General features: G+C 38.3%; 2 protein-coding genes across 2 annotated transcripts; one reads left to right on the top strand and one right to left on the bottom strand.

Annotated features, from left to right (window-relative positions):
• The first annotated feature begins 1,393 nt into the window (after positions 1-1,393).
• Positions 1,394-6,446, top strand: LOC118815795 (protein CEBPZOS-like). Its single transcript, XM_036582157.1, has 4 exons — positions 1,394-1,467; positions 3,142-3,259; positions 3,879-3,923; positions 5,950-6,446. Exons 2-4 carry the CDS (start codon positions 3,142-3,144, stop codon positions 6,027-6,029), a joined length of 243 nt encoding a protein of 80 aa, XP_036438050.1. The 5' UTR covers positions 1,394-1,467; the 3' UTR covers positions 6,030-6,446.
• On the bottom strand, positions 5,798-18,024 carry cebpz (CCAAT enhancer binding protein zeta). Its single transcript, XM_036582156.1, has 17 exons — positions 17,825-18,024; positions 14,992-16,487; positions 14,258-14,489; positions 13,618-13,771; positions 11,922-12,010; positions 11,780-11,833; positions 10,617-10,719; positions 10,334-10,402; positions 10,163-10,229; positions 9,527-9,630; positions 9,086-9,146; positions 8,383-8,567; positions 7,375-7,410; positions 7,167-7,265; positions 6,739-6,806; positions 6,510-6,591; positions 5,798-6,215 (listed from the first exon to the last, which is right to left on the bottom strand). Exons 1-17 carry the CDS (start codon positions 17,996-17,998, stop codon positions 6,064-6,066), a joined length of 3,225 nt encoding a protein of 1,074 aa, XP_036438049.1. The 5' UTR covers positions 17,999-18,024; the 3' UTR covers positions 5,798-6,063.
• Between the last annotated feature and the right edge of the window lie 245 nt (positions 18,025-18,269).

Below are 18,269 nucleotides of genomic sequence, written 5' to 3'. Positions count from 1 at the left end.
AATGCTGTACATGTTAGAATAAACAGTCTCTGATTTGAAAGCCTGAGGTGGAAGAATAACATTTTCTGAAGGTTAGGCTTTTACTTTGATTAAAACTTGTCAAAAAATGGCAACAAAAAAAGTAAAATAAAAAAAAATTCAAGGCCTAAAATGATCTGTATTCACAGAAAGTGCTATAACACACACATATGCAAACATTTTCACAATTTCATTCTGGAATTGATTTTTTTGTTAGTTAATTAGGTCTTAATTTGGTCTAGTCTATTACTAAATTATAAAATAATACATAAATATACATTAATAAATTGGAATGTAAGGCCTGTTTAGATGATATAAGGCCTAAATACAGTTGCTTGGTGCCTACATTTTAGCTCATGGCTTCTTACAGGTTTACATGTGAACATTTAAAGCCAGGAGGCCTTTCATCCCTGCTGACAAAAGACCATTAGAACCATTAGGATAAAAACCTGATGGTTTTCCTTTCTAATGGGAATGGGTTTAATTGTTATTATTAGAGACCACTAGTTTCCTGTAGGACACCATTCGATCCCATTAGGAAACTATTAAATGTATCGGGAATCCCTTTACACTGTCAACTACAATGTCAACCCATCAGAAAAAACAAACAAAAAAAAAACACCTTTGCTAAATATTGGACACCAGCAGGAACCAACAGGAATTATAGTGGTTTCTGTGTTTTTTCTGCAGGGGTGTAGAAAATGAGACGGACTGAATGAATTAAACTAAGCTGAAGAGCAAAGACAAGCCATACTACTTATTTTACACCCAGATATTCTCTGAAAATTGTTTTGTTTACAGTCATATAAGCTGTACTTATATTTCTGTACACTTCCTCATAAAAATAAAGAGAATACAAATTCCTTAACTGCAGCGACACCTGCTGACCATCTCGTTCAATCACAGTCTCGAAAGTGCAACGTCCGTTTCATCAGCTGATGAATAAAAGTCACCTGTAAGTAAGTAAGTAAGTAAGTAAATAAATAAATGAATAAATAAATAAATGTTTTAAAGCGTACCATTACAAGCAACAATAGAAACAAAGTATAATAGGAATTGTGGGCCGATTCCAATATCCATTTTATCCATCTGAATTAGCATTATGAAATATAAATTTTATTTCTATAGTGTTACAAATGCAGTAAAAAGAATAAAACACAGATATTCTAGTAAAGTCATTCAGCGTCCCCTAAACATTATATTCCTCCGGAGTACAAAAAAAAACATTTTAAAAATTAAAGAGTAAATAAATGTGTTGATATAAATAAAACCCCAAATAAATATATAAATAATTAATAAATAAATATATATTATCTTAGTGTTTAGTTTGACCAGACTTCGGCGTTTCTTCCACCGAAATCCTGTTTCTCGTTTCGATGGTAATTTGGTCCAACCGTGTTTCCGTAGCTCGGACACATTTCGCTCTGTGTTGTCGGTGAAATCCTGAAGGTGAGTCTGAATTCATAAGTTTTCTGTAACAGCATTTACAGCTCAGTCCGCCTCCACTGATACAGCTCACTCATCTAACCTCATCATTAGCTGATGTGGCTCAGGGGAAGGAAACACGACCCCGTGCGCCTCCATATTCTCCAGCGTCTTGTTCGATTTCTCCGTTCCACCTTAAATGGTGCTGCAGTTCACTTTCTGGTATTCTAACAGTCTGACACCAGGACGTGAATGGTGCACCATTTAAGGTGGAACGGAAAAGTCGAATAAGAGGCCAAATCAAGGCCCACTTATGACATTTAATAAAATTACTAATAAATTATCAATTTTTTCTATTTACCCCTCCGTGTTCCTTAGAATTAAACCGGTTGGTTGTGTTGCTGTGCCTTTAAGACTGATATACGCCGATGACCCATAACATCGTTTCTACATTCATTGTCCATTTTATCAGCTCCCCTTGCCATATAGGAGCACTCTGTGGGGGATCATTCTCAGCACTGCAGTGACACTGTGGTAGTGATATGTTAGTGTGTTGTGCTGGTACGAGTGGATCAGACACAGCAGTGCTGCTGGAGTTTTAAACACTTCAGTGTTGTTGCTGGACTGAGAACCGAAACTATCCAGCCAACAGCATCTTGTGAGTAGCGTCCTGTGACCACTGATAAAGGACTAGAAGATGACCAACACAAACTGTGCAGCAACAGATGAGCTACCGTCTCTGACTTTACATCTACAAGGTGGACCAATAAGCTAGGAGTGTCTAATAGAGTGGACAGTGAGTGGACACAGTGTTTAAAAACTCCAGCAGCACTGCTGTGTCTGATCCACTTGTACCAGCACAACACACAGTAACGCACCACCACCACCACGTCAGTGTTACTGCAGTGCTGAGAATGATCCACCACCCAAATAGTACCTGCTCTGTGGGGGTCCTGACAGGGTAACAAAGTATGCAGAGAAACAGATGGACTACAGTCTGTAATTGTAGAACTACAAAGTGCTCCTACATGGTCAGTGGAGCTGATAAAATGGACAATGATTGTAGATACAAGAAGGTGGTTTTAGTGTTATAACTGATGGATGCATACAAAGAACCTCTGTTCTGATTGGCTGTCCTGTGAAACACTATTTGTAACTTCAGCAGTTAATGGGGCAGAGGGGGCTGATAAAATACAGCAACAGGTGGGCTACCATTTCTAATTATACACACTTCTAATAAGGATGCACTGATATGGGAATTTTATATACATAACGGCCAGCGCTGATACAGAAACATTTAATAAATGTAGAAACTAGAGTTAGATCCACTTGGATTAGCAATATGGAGAAATGTAACACTTACCTGTGTTAGAAATGCAGTAAATAACATTTATAAAAAGAAGAAACTGGGACTAGATTCATCTTGATTAGCATCTTGAAGAAATTACATTTCTATTAGTTTACAAATTCAGTAAAATGAATGAAAAGTATCATTGTGTTTTTCTATACTGGATCTGTAAGGTCGATAGAGCTCAAAGTGACCAGTGAGTGGAAACAGGGGTTGTTCAGTGACCGCTTTATCTGAAGGCATTACAAGCACACTTCCTTTTCCCCAGTGATACTTGTGTTTCCTTCTTCACCACACATCTCTTCGCACTTGTTTCATTAATGCTCACTGTCCTCCAATCTCTCCTCTAGATGGCCCCCAAGACCATGGAGCCCATGGCCAGAAGAATATTCAAAGGAGTTATTCTTCTGGAGGTTGCTGGTGTGTTTGCAGCCTATGGGCTGTTTCATAAAATGAACTCCAGCCAAGGTAATATAGTTTTTATAAGAACACTTTGATATTTTTTCCTTACATTGACATCAATTTTTCACATTTTCTGCTTAATTGAATGGATAACATGTAAAGTCATTCAGAGTGGTTTAGTATGAAATGCTCCATCCTAAAGAAACTTAGAATTGTTCACAGCGGTGGTGATAAGAATCAGACGTTTGAAAAGTTTGTCTCCAAAAATCCCTAACAGAAAGTTATTACATGAAATGGTTATAAATAAGCTGCCTGATGCCTGAGACACTGTTGAGTTTTGAAAAGATTTTCACCTAAAACATTTTTGTAACCCATTCATAGCGGATAGCTATAAGATAAATATACTGCCCAAAGAAAACTTTTTCCGATTTACCACCGTTTTACAAGATTACACAAACACATGCCGGTTCACAAGGACAGTAAATATAACAGCTGTTTTTGTGTTTCAGACAAGGTGACCCCTGGTTCCTATCAGCACTACGGTTAAGAAATCTAGTTAGTAAATTTCTCTACAGTGAACACAAAACCACTTTGAATGACTTCTCAAAGACTTAATTATGCAGAAATAAAAAAAATAAGTGGAATTTCCTGTGAAACATTGTGAATATGTTGAATTTTCTTTCAGATTTTAGAGGCACAATGAACAAGTACTTCCCATCAGTTCTTGAAGGTACATTGATTCTTTCCAGTTTCAATTTTATGATGCAACACTCAATTCTCCCCTTTCAAAAGATTCAATATTAGACCAATGATACATTAGGAGTATTTAAAAAATCCTGTAATCTAATTAGGCCTGGGCAGCATCTAAAAATAATGACCATGATCTTGTTAAAAAAATCAGGAGCTGTATGGAAAATGGTGATAAAATGCTCTCTACAACCCGTATAGACAGTGGAAATTTACTCTACAATAGATTAACGGCTTATTAATCCATTAATTTTACAGTAGAAAGGTATAGAACATTGTGTACATATTATATAGCAAGATGTACAGAATTAAATGTCCTCTCCAGTTCCAGTCATCTGCTTTTTTCATCCTCATTATCTGACTGTATCAGCCAGTGACCCAGATCTCAATCACATCTCTTTGTGTAGTTTTTTTTTTCTTTCTGAAAGCGGTTTGAAAAAAATACCACAAACGTTTGGAAAAATACCACATAATTTTGTAAAGTGATTACATTTCGTTTTGTATAGTACTCAGAATTTTTTTTTTGTTACATGTAATTATAATCCTTTTATTGACTATCAGTTGGATTGGTCACTTGTTGTAGTATTTATAGCATCAAAGAAAAACAAACTGTAAAACAACATTTATTACAAAATGCACGTTTTTACATGTTGAACTGTTTTGTACAGAGCCCCGGAGGTAAAAAAAAATAATTAATTCGAGCGACTGTTTTGCAGTTCGTACGCACGTTTTCCTTTATTCGTGGTCACGATTTCTTAAATCGGTCCCTTGTTTTATTTTAAACGTGCGCACGTTTTCTTTATTTCGTGGGTACGTTTTTGTTTATTCGTGATCACGATTTTCTAATCCGTTCTCGTTTTCTTTTAATCGTTGTCATGCCTTATTTTTAACTGAACGCACGTTGTTTATTTTTTTGATTCGTGCGCAAAATCAGTGTAGTAGATACAGGTCGTGTTTCTTGTCCGGTGCAGAAGTAAATAACAGCTCCCTGAGACCGTCTGACGGGTTTTGATGAGTTAGATTGATGAGATAATGAACAGAGATGCTCATCAGGTCTGATTTTGATTTGGGGCGTTATGAGGAAACTGCAGCTCCTCTTCACAGCAAATGGCCCTCAGATTCATCAGTGCAGCTGCAGTTTGGTGGTGAAATGAAGGAAGACAATAAACTACAACCACAACCTTCACTAAACTGCACTGTCTAATGATCATATTTAACAGACATAGACACAGAGCGGCCGCTTAGCGCTGTTTCTGCTCCCGCAACAAGCTGTGGTGTTAGAGATCATCACACAATTACAGGAAGAAATGATCAGCGTCAACGTTTCAACAAACTCAGATTAAACACACACAGAAACATTCATGTGGGATGAGGTCAAATAGCGAGAGAGTTTAATAGATCTATGGATTAGATGTAGATATATTAATGCGAGGATGTTGAAACGCTGATCATTTCGTCCTGTAATTGTATGACGGTCTCTAACACCGCAGCTTGACGCAGGAGCAGGAACACCGGGGGCCATTCGCTGTGAAGAGGAGCTGCAGTTTCCTCATAACCCCCCAGATCAAAATCAGACCTGATGAGCATCTCTGTTCATTATCTCATCAATCTAACTCATCAAAACCCATCAGACAGTCTCAGGGAGCTGTTATCAAAACACAAACAACGTGCATTCAGTTAAAAATAAAACATGACCACGGTTAAGAGAAAACGAACTAGAAAATCGTGATCACGAATAAAAAAAAACGAACCCACGAAGTAAAGAAAAGTGCGCACGCTTAAAAGAAAATGAGGTAACGATTTAAGAAATCGTGACCACGAATAAGAGAAAATGTGCGTACGAACTACAAAATGTTCGCTCAAATTATAATTTTTTTTTTTTTTTTACCTCCGTCCCCTCCGGGGATCCGTAGTTTTGTGTCCTTGATAGCAACATTTGCCACTAACAGGGCAACTAAACATGAATAACGAACTCCCTGATGAACTTAACACTCTTCCTTTACTCTCAGTTTTTTACAAGTCCAACGAGTGGTCTGGAATTTATGGCATCCGGGAAGCAGATCGGGAAGCGTGGTCTAAGCAAGATTAAAGGCACACAGATACACAAGAGGATGTCAGACTGTTCATTTCTTTTTGCCAGCAGTTCTTTTGGCTGGTTTGGCTTTTCCAAACTGTTTCCTTTTTTTAAACATGGTCTTTTTCCTCCGGAGCGTCTTCACGTCGCGCCCTCGGATCCATTCGTCACGCTGGGCTTCCCATTTCAGTTGTTTGACACCTGGAAGAGGAAAAAGAGAAGGACAAGTTTAGTCTGCTGCAGTAGAAATAAGTACAGTGAATAAAGTGAACGTATGGATAGGTACAGTGGTGAATAATGAGTGTCACTGATGGTTGATTATTTATATGCTGACAGGCCCCCTGGATGTCAGTCAGCATTAAGTAACTTCACCCTTGTGGGGGGAGTTTGGCTAGCATCTAGCCAAATCAATAAATACAACTGTTTAATCCATGATCTGTCCATTTTTTCCCACTTTTCTCTCACATACCACAGCTGTCTGTGTTCAGTACTCACTGGCTTTATCTTTGTTGGCCATCGCGTTCATGCCAAGGTTGTCAAACATGGAGCCCACGTTTTCATCCAGCAGTTCCCCAAACTGGGAAAAAAAGGAGACATCACATCTTTAAGAGAGCAGAACTCAGACAAACTGCTACTGCAATTCTTAGACGAAGTGCACACCCTTCATAGATACTTAAAATATTGTGCAAAATCATTGTGTATGACAGAAAAAAAGACTTTTTACCTCTTCAGCTGATGCAAACATTGCTACATCCTTCTTTCCTTTCTTTTTCTTCTTTTCTGGTTTCAGCCCTAAAGGAAGAGCAAATGTATGGTTATTCAGAACATATAACCATCAGATGTCTATTAGGTACAATTCAACAGACTGAAATCAATGTTTTCAATAAAGCGAATCCAACCGATTACAAATAATTTCAGAACATTTATTACAGGAAAGTTAGGAGCCTGTAAACAAAAACAACTAAGAAAGCTGTATAGCATCAAAAATAAAGTTAAAATAAAATGATAATCATTTTATTATATATACACGTATGCCTTGTAGTGCAAATGTAGATAGGCTTCCATTGTATTATACTTAAATCTACATTAAATAGCTTCATAAGAGTAAAGCTATAAAGAGAGAGATGAAAGTACTGAAAGTCCCCAGCTCACCCAAAGATCCAGAGAAGTCAAACTGCTCTGACGATTTCCTCTTTCCCTTTTTGAGTTTTGTTCTGATGTCTGGTGGATCATCCATGTCTTCATCCTCACCTTCAAACACAAGATATTAACAAAACAGATCAGAGATTTATGAACTGCACATATGCCTGAACAACAACTACTAATACGCTTTTAAAAAAAAAAAAATCGAGAAACGCACCATCAAAGTCTCCTTCGTCGTCCTCGAGCTCTGGTACTGAAATATAAAAACATTACATTTAGCTTCAGTTTATTATTTAAAATATTTCTTACTGCAGTTTAAAACATTTCCAGTAGACCTAATTATGTATTACAGGGGAAATCCACAGATGTTTAAGTGGTTATGAATGTAAAGTAATTCAGAGTGGTTTCATGCAAACAGCTACATTCTAGAGTCAGAATTGTTCACAGTGGTGGTGAAAAGAGCCAGATATCTGAAGAGTGTCTCTAAAAGCTCCTTCACAGAAAATTATTACATTAAATGGTTACGAATGCACTGCCTGATGCCTGAGACATTGTTCACGATAAATCTGAGATATGACTTTGGCCTAACAACATTCATGGCGGAGAGATGCAGAGCATTGTAAGGCAAAACAGACTCCAAAAAATATTTTTCTTTCAGTTTCACAACTATTTTGCCATGACTAATATTGCATATAAAATCTCAGGAGACCTGTGTAGGTTCACTGGTGGTTTTGGATAGTAAATAAAATGGCTATATTTGTGTTGTAGTCATGGCGACCCCTGGTTCCTATCACCACCACTGTAAAGAAATCTGAGTCTGTTAGTTTCTCTACAGTGAACAATTTACACCAAACCACTCTGAATGATGTGTTTACATTTAAAAATAAATGCAATTCCTCTTTAAAGAGCTCCCACATGATTTTCAGGGCATCTTTGCTCTTTTAGCTTCAGTAAGTGTGTAAAAAGTGGGGCGGTTTGTTGTGCTCTGAGGTGAAGTGACTTTTCATGTATTCAACTAAACCAGCTGTAATTTATTTATCTCCATATGTTCTCAGATATTAAAAATAACAGTTCTTTCCGAAATTCTTTTCCTTTTACAATTTATGTACCTTAACAAAAGAGACAAAGCTTCTGAATACTAAAGAGAGAAATAAATACCTATGTAACAAACAAATACTCAAATATTCAAATTATTCAGGCCAGCTCAAACTCACTACACACCCACCTTCTTCCTCATCCTCTCCCTCAAGGTCCATAAACTCGCCACCTTCCTCCTCTAGCTCGTCTCCAAACTCTTCCCTGTCCATACTTCCCAGAGACACTTCCTCATCATCCAGGTCATCTTCTGAGTCCAGGTCAGAGTCAGAGTCTTCAGCCTTTTTGCCTTTCTTGGATTTGGCCTTCACATTACTGTAAGAGAGATTCATTAAATAGGTTTCCGTTATCTGATGCACATTTTTGCTGCCCGCAGCTCGTTTCAATATGAGTGACTTAAAGCACAATCTCTAGCATTTTATTGGTTTATGAAATAAAAGAAAGCAACAGTCGTATGCAAAAACAATCCCTGGTAAAATTACATTAAGTTTCTGAGTGGAAAATACCCTCTACAGGGAACACACTTAATAAAATGACAATTTCTATTTATTTGCTTTTATTAAATGTATTATTTGCTTTATTTGATTTTATCATACTGACAAATATGGATGTGCCATAACATTTGCAGAGACCATATTTCACATTTTATTTTTCGCATTGGGATATATATTCCTTATGCAGTACATTTGGCTGCTCTTAAGTACAAAGCATGTCTAATCTGTCTTGCTTTATTTTTAGCACTCGTTTATGCACATCATAAAAAATGGAGAAAAAATGTTGCTGTTTCTATGTTTACTGTAGCAGTTTAACCAATACAATTAAAGGTGACTTACCCAGCAAAGTCCAGCTCAGCATCCTTAAAATCCGCAAAGAAGCTGTCGCCCTCAAAAGTGTCTGAAAAAGTACATTATTTTAACAATGCTGGTCACAGGGAGAACCTTCTGGTTTCTAAACATGTCACAGGGAGAACCTTCTGGTTTCTAAACATGTCATAGGGAGAACCTTCTGGTTTCTAAACATGTCACAGGGAGAACCTTCTGGTTTCTAAACATGTCATAGGGAGAACCTTCTGGTTTCTAAACATGTCACAGGGAGAACCTTCTGGTTTCTAAACATGTCACAGGGAGAACCTTCTGGTTTCTAAACATGTCACAGGGAGAACCTTCTGGTTTCTAAACATGTCATAGGGAGAACCTTCTGGTTTCTAAACATGTCACAGGGAGAACCTTCTGGTTTCTAAACATCTTTGCCGTTTTTACTCTTGCTGTACTTACCAAGCATTCGGTCAAACTCATCATCATCCACATCTTCCACACTCTCATCATCACCTCCTCGAGGCTTCTGCAGCCGCTTCTCTCCCTCACGTTTCTTAAAGAACCTGAAAAGTGAAAGAACGAAGAGCTTTAACAGCTGCTGCTGCATTCTGTGGTTGCTGGTGCTGACAAGTCTGTTTAATATCTGCACTTAAAATGGTCTTATCAGTATCACCAAAAATACGCAATCACGTTAGTGTTATTCTAAGGTCCATTAAAAGGGGCACTCTGACCAAAACGAAACATTTACCCCTCGCTAAATCCCTTCTAAACATGAGAACTCGCCTCCTACAGTGGTGTAGAAGGTACCAGCTGGTACTGACGTGTGAATTACTGTAATATTTTCCAAATTCCAGCAGTGACTGATGGCCTGAGTGGTGAGTGTATGGGACAAGCGTATGAGACAAATCAATTGAGAAATACGATGAAGCTGAGGTTGCCTCACACATTACTTTTCATGCATAAAACAACATTTATGAGGCAGAGGGATTTAACACTGCGCTACATAATACTGGATATAACAACTAAGCTGAATGCAAGTTTTAGGTCAAGCAAGTTCAATTAAGGCCAATGTTCAGTCAACCATTAAACACTTACCTGTAAAAGAACACCTCATCCACAGGGATCTGACTCTCCTCTTTCGCCAGATACTCCTCGGAGTTTACTGGGAAGTTGCAAAAAAATATATTTGGCCAGTGATTTTTTTCATTTTTTTAAAAATACAATGATCACTTATTTTTCTGTATTCCTACATACAGAAATACTCACCAGGTAATGAGCGGACGTTACTCATGGACTGTCTGTGCTTTGGTTGCATTACAGTGGCTTCTGTGTTTTCTGTAAAAGAAGAGAGAATGGTGATATTATGTAAATGTTTAACTTTTAAACTTCACAGACACTCATTCTAAGGCTCAGTAACTACATTTACAATGAAAAATAATGCAGAATAATGAGGTATCATTTGGTTATGTGAGTAAGAGATTAAAATCTGGGTTAACAGGTGGTGTACTCCTTAATGTCATTAGAACATGCAGAAGAATATTTTGCTTACGTTTGCCCTTTATTTGTTTGGGGTTTCTGAACACAAAGCGATCCAGAAACCTGATGAGTGTGAAGTCCTGCAGAGGGTCTCCTGTGTACTGGATGAACTCTCCCTGATGACACAGAAAAATGTGCTGCTGAATTGGAGCGGAGCGACACTTTTTGAAATTACACTAGATAATACTGGTGGCTCATGGGATGTACACAGCTTACATTAATAATAACACATTTCTGAGAATGACGCACAACGTTTTCCACACACTCTCCTAAATCAATAATATCACCTCGTTTTGCTAAAGTGGCCTTTATTTGTACCATTATGTCATTATTGACTCTCTATTCTACAAAGCTTCAAAGTATGGACTGTTAGCTTCTCAGCAAAAGCCTGTTGACTGGTCATAATATTAATTATCTCCACCGATATCATTATTGAGCTATTTATCAGACTTAGAATTTCAGTGACAACAGAAATGAATAAAAACTGCAAATATAATAGGCAACACAAATCAATCTCTATATTAAACATGGATCCAAAAGTATGTGGCATGGTTCCTGCTTGTATTATTGTTTATTTTGAGGTTAACACTGACATATCAAGCATTAGACATTTTGAAAAGAAAGTAATTCTAATCGTACTGGTACTGAGTTTTACACTTGAATTGCTGTATGTAGGCTACACCCTCCTCATGTTGGTTCACCCAATTTATCTGATGCTGATGATGACCAGTCACCTTCAACACTAGGTCTTTTTTTTCCAGTGGACAAGGTCCCAAAATGTTATTTGTATGTAATAATAATAATAATAATAATAATAATAATAATAATAATATTTCCACTGTTGGACCTAGCTATCATCAGCCTAGTTAGTGAAAGTCGTGCTATCTATCTTTGCCTTTTCCGTCACGTCATTGGCCATGTGCACACATTCGGGCACTCCTTTCTTGTAGTAGCTTAAGTATGATATACTTAAAGTCCTGTTATGACATAAAACCAACATTTCACAGATTTTTAGCCTGTGTATTTTCTCTGTCTTCCCATAATGAAAGGTGACAAATACCCAAACAGTACTTCAGTATTTGAATACTGCCACCACAAACTGTGAACTGAGTACTCAAGTACCTGTGCACATCCCTAGTAAGAAGTGTTAGGAGCGTCAGGTGTCTTTACACTCACCTGCATTATGGTCCTTGCAAAAAGAGCCACGGAGGGGTGGAAATGAACACAGAGCTACAAAAGACAAAATACCCAAGTAAGGCACAAGATCATCAACAAGATCAGGCGCACACTCATTCTCAAAAGTGAAAGAGTTCCGTACCTTCTGCAGCTCCCACAGTGTGGTGTAGTTTGCTCCACAGTACAAAGGATTTCTGTGAGTCGGGTCATACGCCTCCCTGCTTTTACCACCTGCAGCAGAAAACAGGAAATACAGTTTCCAAATGAGATCTAATAGTGGCTGCACGGAGAGAGAAATATCCTTAATGAAAGTTTTAGTGGAGAAGCATGTGCAGCTTTAATTAACTTAATAATTAACTTAATTACAAACACCTACAATGCCTATAAAAAGTGTTCACCTCCTTGAAAGTCTTCACGTTTTATTACCACAGAATATCAAATGTCAAAGTGAAAAACAGTCTCTGTTAAGTGATTTAAATTATTCAGTTACAAAACAAAGTAACTGATTGCATAACACTTCACCCCGTTAAGTCAGCATTTAGAGATGCTCTTTGGCATCAATCACGGCGCTTTTGGACACTGCAATTTTTCTTCATTCCTCTTTGCAAAACTGCTCAAGTTCTGTCAGGTTGCTTGGGTATCGTGAGAGTTCAGCCACAATCCCTCTATTGGCTTGACATCTGGACCTTTGTCTTGGCCACTCCACAACGATAACATTGTTTTTACACCATTCCTGTGTAGCTTTGACTGTGTGCAGGGGGTCAGCATCAGACTGGGAGACATCACCAGAAGCTGGACCTTCTAGATCCCGGTGCATTGACTGCACACAGGTGATCTCCATTTAACTAATTCTCTGACTTAAGAACAACTGGCTACACCAGTGATGATGTATGAGAATCATATTAAGGTGGTAAACATTTATACAATCGGGTACTTTGGGCCCGATTCATAAAACAGCAGATTTTCAGTGACATTAAGAGCAAAAAGCATGCTGGTAAAACATTAACTCATTCATAAATGAGGGTTACCGTAACTTTATGAATAGCTCTTATTTACAGTGCTGCACATTTCGTATGGTGTAGCGCTGTTACTGCCAAGTTTTATGAATCAGGCCCTTTGTGTTTTCTACTTGTAATTAATCTAAATCACTTTGGAGAAATCTTTTTCACTTCATTTAAGAGTCTGCTTCAATGTAATAAAAAAGTCCGCTGTGATTCAGCATTGTATGATTTTTGATAACAAAACATTAATACTTCATTAGGTACCTTTGGCCAAAGTAAACTCAATTCAAACTCTTGAATAAAAAGAAGCATGCAATTTAAGAAGGATCAGGAGCCTTTGGAGTTTCCAGGGAAATGGCAAATATCGAATAAAATCATAAAAAGTTTGCTTGAGGAGGAGGAATGTTTTTGATGAAAACCATTTGCAAAATAAATAATATAATTACGAAAAGAGAAAATTAATATGACCAATCAAGTTCTGCCATTTTTTCCCTCACTGTAGCTACAAAACATTACAGAAGACAGCAGGTACGAGAGACTTTATCTTATCAAAGATTAAAATATAACCACGACATTGGTCTGCAAACAAACATATGGTGCCTGCAGCAAATTAATGGACATTTACTGACTCATTACAGTTATCAGTGTGTTTAATGTAAAATATAACCATACAATTAAACAAAACAGCATAAAGAACCTGTTCAACAATAAAGACTTCTCTATAAACTTGCTTCATATTTCTCAAAAGTGTTCTAACAAACGTGACCGCGGCTTCAAACTGCAGCAAAACACGAAATCCAACAGCATCACAAATATTTTAAAATTGATCCACTTTACCCTCCAGGTTTTGGTGATGTACCCAAGATGCAGTTGGTTTGGGCTGCTCAGGTTTTTCACTCTGTCCCTCTTCAACTTTATCAGCATCCACAAACCTCTCCTCCTCATCATCATCTTCCCCTTTAAGGTCTTCAAACTTTTCCTCCTCAGCATCCTAATGTGTATATTTGTAAATAAAGAAGACAGATGCAAAGATGTTGGTATTATACAAGACATATGAAAATACGTGTACAATACCTTAAATTATGTCACAAAATATACTTTCCTGGTATCACCAGCATTTCTACAATATTTCTGAAATTCTACTAAATTTACAGTTTAAAGTTACAGGTTTTTTAGCTTTTTTTTGGTGGTTTTTATCTAAGTTAGAAAAACAAAAATATTGTGTTGGTATTGTGTCTCCAGACGATGTATTCAGACATCAAAATGTTTTGCCCTGCCTCCCCTATGGTCTCGTCCACATCTTTCCTTTTTGCATTTTTTAGAATCCTATTTTATTAGTTTGTCTTTTATTTTTATTTCAGTTTAACACTCTTGATTTTAGTTCTTTTACCTTTTATTTTTATTAATAAATGTTCCTATTAACTTTACTTTGAGTTGCTACTATTACTACTTATGTTATTATTAGAATAGGACATACCTCTTGTTCTTGTAGAAGGAGCTTGAGGCCAGGCTTGCTCTTCATCACCTCTGACACCAGGAAGAGCGCTCCGCATGCGAAGGCTGGGCTTTGCTCACAGCTGACCTGCAGAAGCCTCTTTACAAAAGCCTTTATCCGCCGCAGGACTACGTCTGCTTTCAGGGATTTATACAGCAGGTTGAGGAACATGCTCTGCCTCGAGCACACGGACAAGCCTGGATCCAGCAGCTTCCTGTGAGAAGCAGATCCACACAAACTTGGCAACTGTACTACTAGGAATGGGCAAAATGATAACGTATATTTTTATCATGATCAATTATACGACAATACAAAATGCCTTTCTGAACACACTGTGTATATTCTAAGTACACTAATCAACTGCATGTTTCATTATAAAGGGAGCAAAATCAGTCCAGTTTAACTGGATTTAGTGCAACATAGTATGCAAAATAAATATAGTTTGCAAAAGAAACAAATTTTTTAAATTTAATTTTTATTTTTTATTTTTAAGATGTGGCACCACTGTTTTTTTTCCTCTGTTCCAACTCATCAGGTGTCTGAAAATATAAATACCGTGATATCCTCCAATATTATAGTTTTGCCATATTGCCCATCTCTATACACCGCATAACAGCTGTGGGATGCTATATAATATTAACAGTGCAGAGTGCAGTCTGTATGTGGAGCAAAAAGTCACTTGAAGCCATAAATTAAAGCCATAAATCGGCACTCACCTGTAAAGAGCTACATAGTAGCGATCTGACACCGATTGCTGAGAGTTCATGACTTGAAATAGCAGCATTAGAGCTTGCAGTGCGGTGCTGAACTTCACCATATGCACCACTCTGAACAGTGTGTCCATCTGCTCCTGCACCTTCTCGTCGCCCACCTTAGTGTACGGATACGCCCTGTTCACTCCTGACAGCAGAGCACTGAGCATTTTGGACTCCACGTCTTTCTTCTTGACGCACATGCGGAAGAAGGTGAAGTAGATGGTGATGAGTTTGGTGGCCAGGTCGGCCTCCTCGTGGCTCAGCATGACCTGGTTGAGAAAGCAGGTGGCGTAGTACTGAGCCTTGGGGCTGATGTTGGGCCTGAACATTAGGTTCTCCACTTCGGTGCAGACCACCCCTTTCATGTTGGGGTGTTTGTGGAGCAGCGTCTCCAACAGATAGGACGCTTTGGAGGCCACTTTGTACTCAGGGTCTCCTAGCTTGTTGACTATGTGAGCCAGCAGGGCTTTTTCCTGCTCTGGGCGGTTACAGAGCAGCTCATGAGCAGTGGTTAGCGCCTTGGTTTTAGAGGCCAGGACGGAGTCATGAGCCAAAGTGTCAAGGGCCACCACAAACTCAGCCATCATCAGCTTCATCTTGTGCTCAAAGTACCACAGGATTAGCCTCCGGTCTCGGACGTCTCTGTTGCCGCTGGCTCGCTCCTCCAGCTCGTTGAAAGGTCGCTGTGCGAAGGCACGAAGCTTACGCTTCTCTGGCAAAAGGTCAGACAACAGAAGTTCCTTAAGGGTTTCCACAGCCATCAGACCTTCCCTGCGACTGCCCTTCTTTCTGACCAAAGTGACCAAGCTCTCAATGTGCTCCAGACAGTGCACCGGAGCATCCTGGATCAAAATCGTCAGAGCGGCCATTCTGTCAGCCAGAGTTCCTGTAGAAACAACATTCTTCATCCAGGTCGTGTTGGCTCCTTTCTGAAAGTTCTTCTTGGTTTTATAGAGTTCAGCTTCGGCCTCAAAGAGCTTCTGAGCCAAAACTTTGTACTGAGAAACTAATGACTCGTCTTGAGCTGAAGAGCTGGTCTCTGAAGTGTAGTCTATATCATACCATTTTCCCCCAGGTTTGACCAAAAGCGTCTGTCTGGGGTAGAACTCGAAAATGCTCGCGTTTTGCCTGGCCTTCTTTACAGCAGCTGCTGCTTTCTTTGCCTCTTTATCCCTCTTCTTGCGCTCCGCTTCTTGCTTGGCTTTGTCAGACTCTGTTTTGGAAGGTTCCTTTTTCTTGACCTCCTTTTTCTCAGCGGGTTCTGTGGGTTTCTCCTCTTGTTCATCATCATCGTCGCCGTCTTCTTTCACAATCTGCTGGTCTAAATAGTTACGGATTCCCAGCTTCGTGATGAACTGTTCTAGTTCACCATCCTCCAAATCGTCGATGGCACCCTTCTTTCCGCCATTTACTAGCTCGTTACTGTCATCGAGGCCAACAAGCATAACATAGTCTGCCTGTATGAACAAAGAAATAAAGAATTAATAATTGACATCTATTATATTTTACATAAACTTTTATGTAAAAAACACTACTAGTTGATAGTTCCAACTTCAGGCAACTTAACTACTACACTTAGGGGGTTTTCCCAACAATTTTTTCCAAATTTCTGCAAAACTCCATCATTAAGATATTAAAAAATGTCATTCACAGTAGTTTGATGTGAACTGCTCCCTTCTAAAGTGTCAGAATTGTTCACAGTGATGGTGATAACCAGAATTTCGAAGAGTTTAGTATCACTAAATGCTCCCTCACAGAAAGTTATTACATGATTTTTTTTATGAATACACTGCCTGAGAAATTGTTTTACGATAGTTTTGAGATACAGTTTTGGCTTAAAACCCATTTATTAAAACCCATCCATGACAAAGAGGTACAAGCAACTGCTGCAAGGTGAAACAGTTCCAAAAGAAAACTTATTTTTTTCAGAATTCCACTATTTTACCATTATCAACAACATATATAGTAATTCATAAGATGCTCACTTTGTATAGTAAATAAAATAACAAATTTCATAATAAACATGAACCCAGGTTCCTTTCAAGTCCCAAAACAACTCCCAACATACTTATTTGAAGTATGTAATGAAACGTTAATGAAAGAATTGAGGCAGATGAGCTCTTACTGACTTCCCCTGTTAGAACAAAAGCTAGCAATTATGGAAGCCAATTTCTGCAACCGGAAAAAATATATATATAGCCATCTAGTAAGGCATAATAATGAGAAGGTTTTCCATAATTATGACTTAGTACCTCATAATTATGATTTACTTTCCCATAATTATGAGATTCAATCTCATAATGATGACTTAATATTACATAATTACCTAGCATCTCATTATTATGACTTAGCATCATATCATGGCTTATATTCCCATAATTCATCTCATTGTTGTAACTTAATATCTCATAATTATGACTAAACATCTCATTATTATGCTTTTATATCTCATAATTATCACTTAGTATCTCATAATTACGAGTTACTATCTCATTGACTATAAGACACTAAGTCAAAACGATAGAAAACTCTCAGTATTGTGACTTTTTCTCCAGTGGCGGAAACAGGCTTCCATAAGCAATGAAGCACAGCGGGACAAAGGATTTCTGAAAGCAGTGATTACTATAATAACTAAATAACTGAACTGCATGTGTTTTTCGACTAGACTACATCTGCAGCCCCCCAGACTAAACGCAGCTCTCCACGTGTGGCTGCTCTGCTCTGAGGGTCCTCGTATGAAGCACTGAGCTAGCTGAGTTAGCGAGCTGCACGTTTAGTTCTCAGTTTTCTTCACCTTAGTGCCACCCAAACGCAGGACATCCTCCAGAGTAAACTCCTCGTCCCCGTCCTGCCCCCCTTCCTCTGCTTCGTCGTTGTCATTTTCAAACGTGTCCTCTTCATTTTCCTCCCGTCTCACGGCTTTTGGCCGCTGTTTGCCTTTCGTAGCCATGCTGGAAACTACACACATGGGCTTAGAGAGGCGCAGGTCCTGGAAGCGGAAAAGAATAAAAGCAGCTGTCCTGTAACCTCGTCCTGTAAGTTCTAGACCAAATGTATCGCTTAAATCATTTAATACACATAGATAATATTGATTGTAAAATATTAATATACAACACCAAAAAAACTTTTGTTAGGTTAAAATAAAAATGTATATGCTTTATTTCCTTTTTTAGTTTAACAGGATCTTTCGTCACGTCGTTAAAGGGTCATAGTTAAGGGCTGAATTCCAAATGGCTCCA

Source organism: Colossoma macropomum, unplaced genomic scaffold (genome assembly GCF_904425465.1).
Source record: "Colossoma macropomum unplaced genomic scaffold, Colossoma_macropomum, whole genome shotgun sequence".
Classification (NCBI taxonomy): Eukaryota; Metazoa; Chordata; class Actinopteri; order Characiformes; family Serrasalmidae; genus Colossoma; species Colossoma macropomum.
The sequence above is the reverse complement of the archived record's forward strand: the minus strand, read 5'-3'. Positions and strand labels throughout refer to the sequence as shown.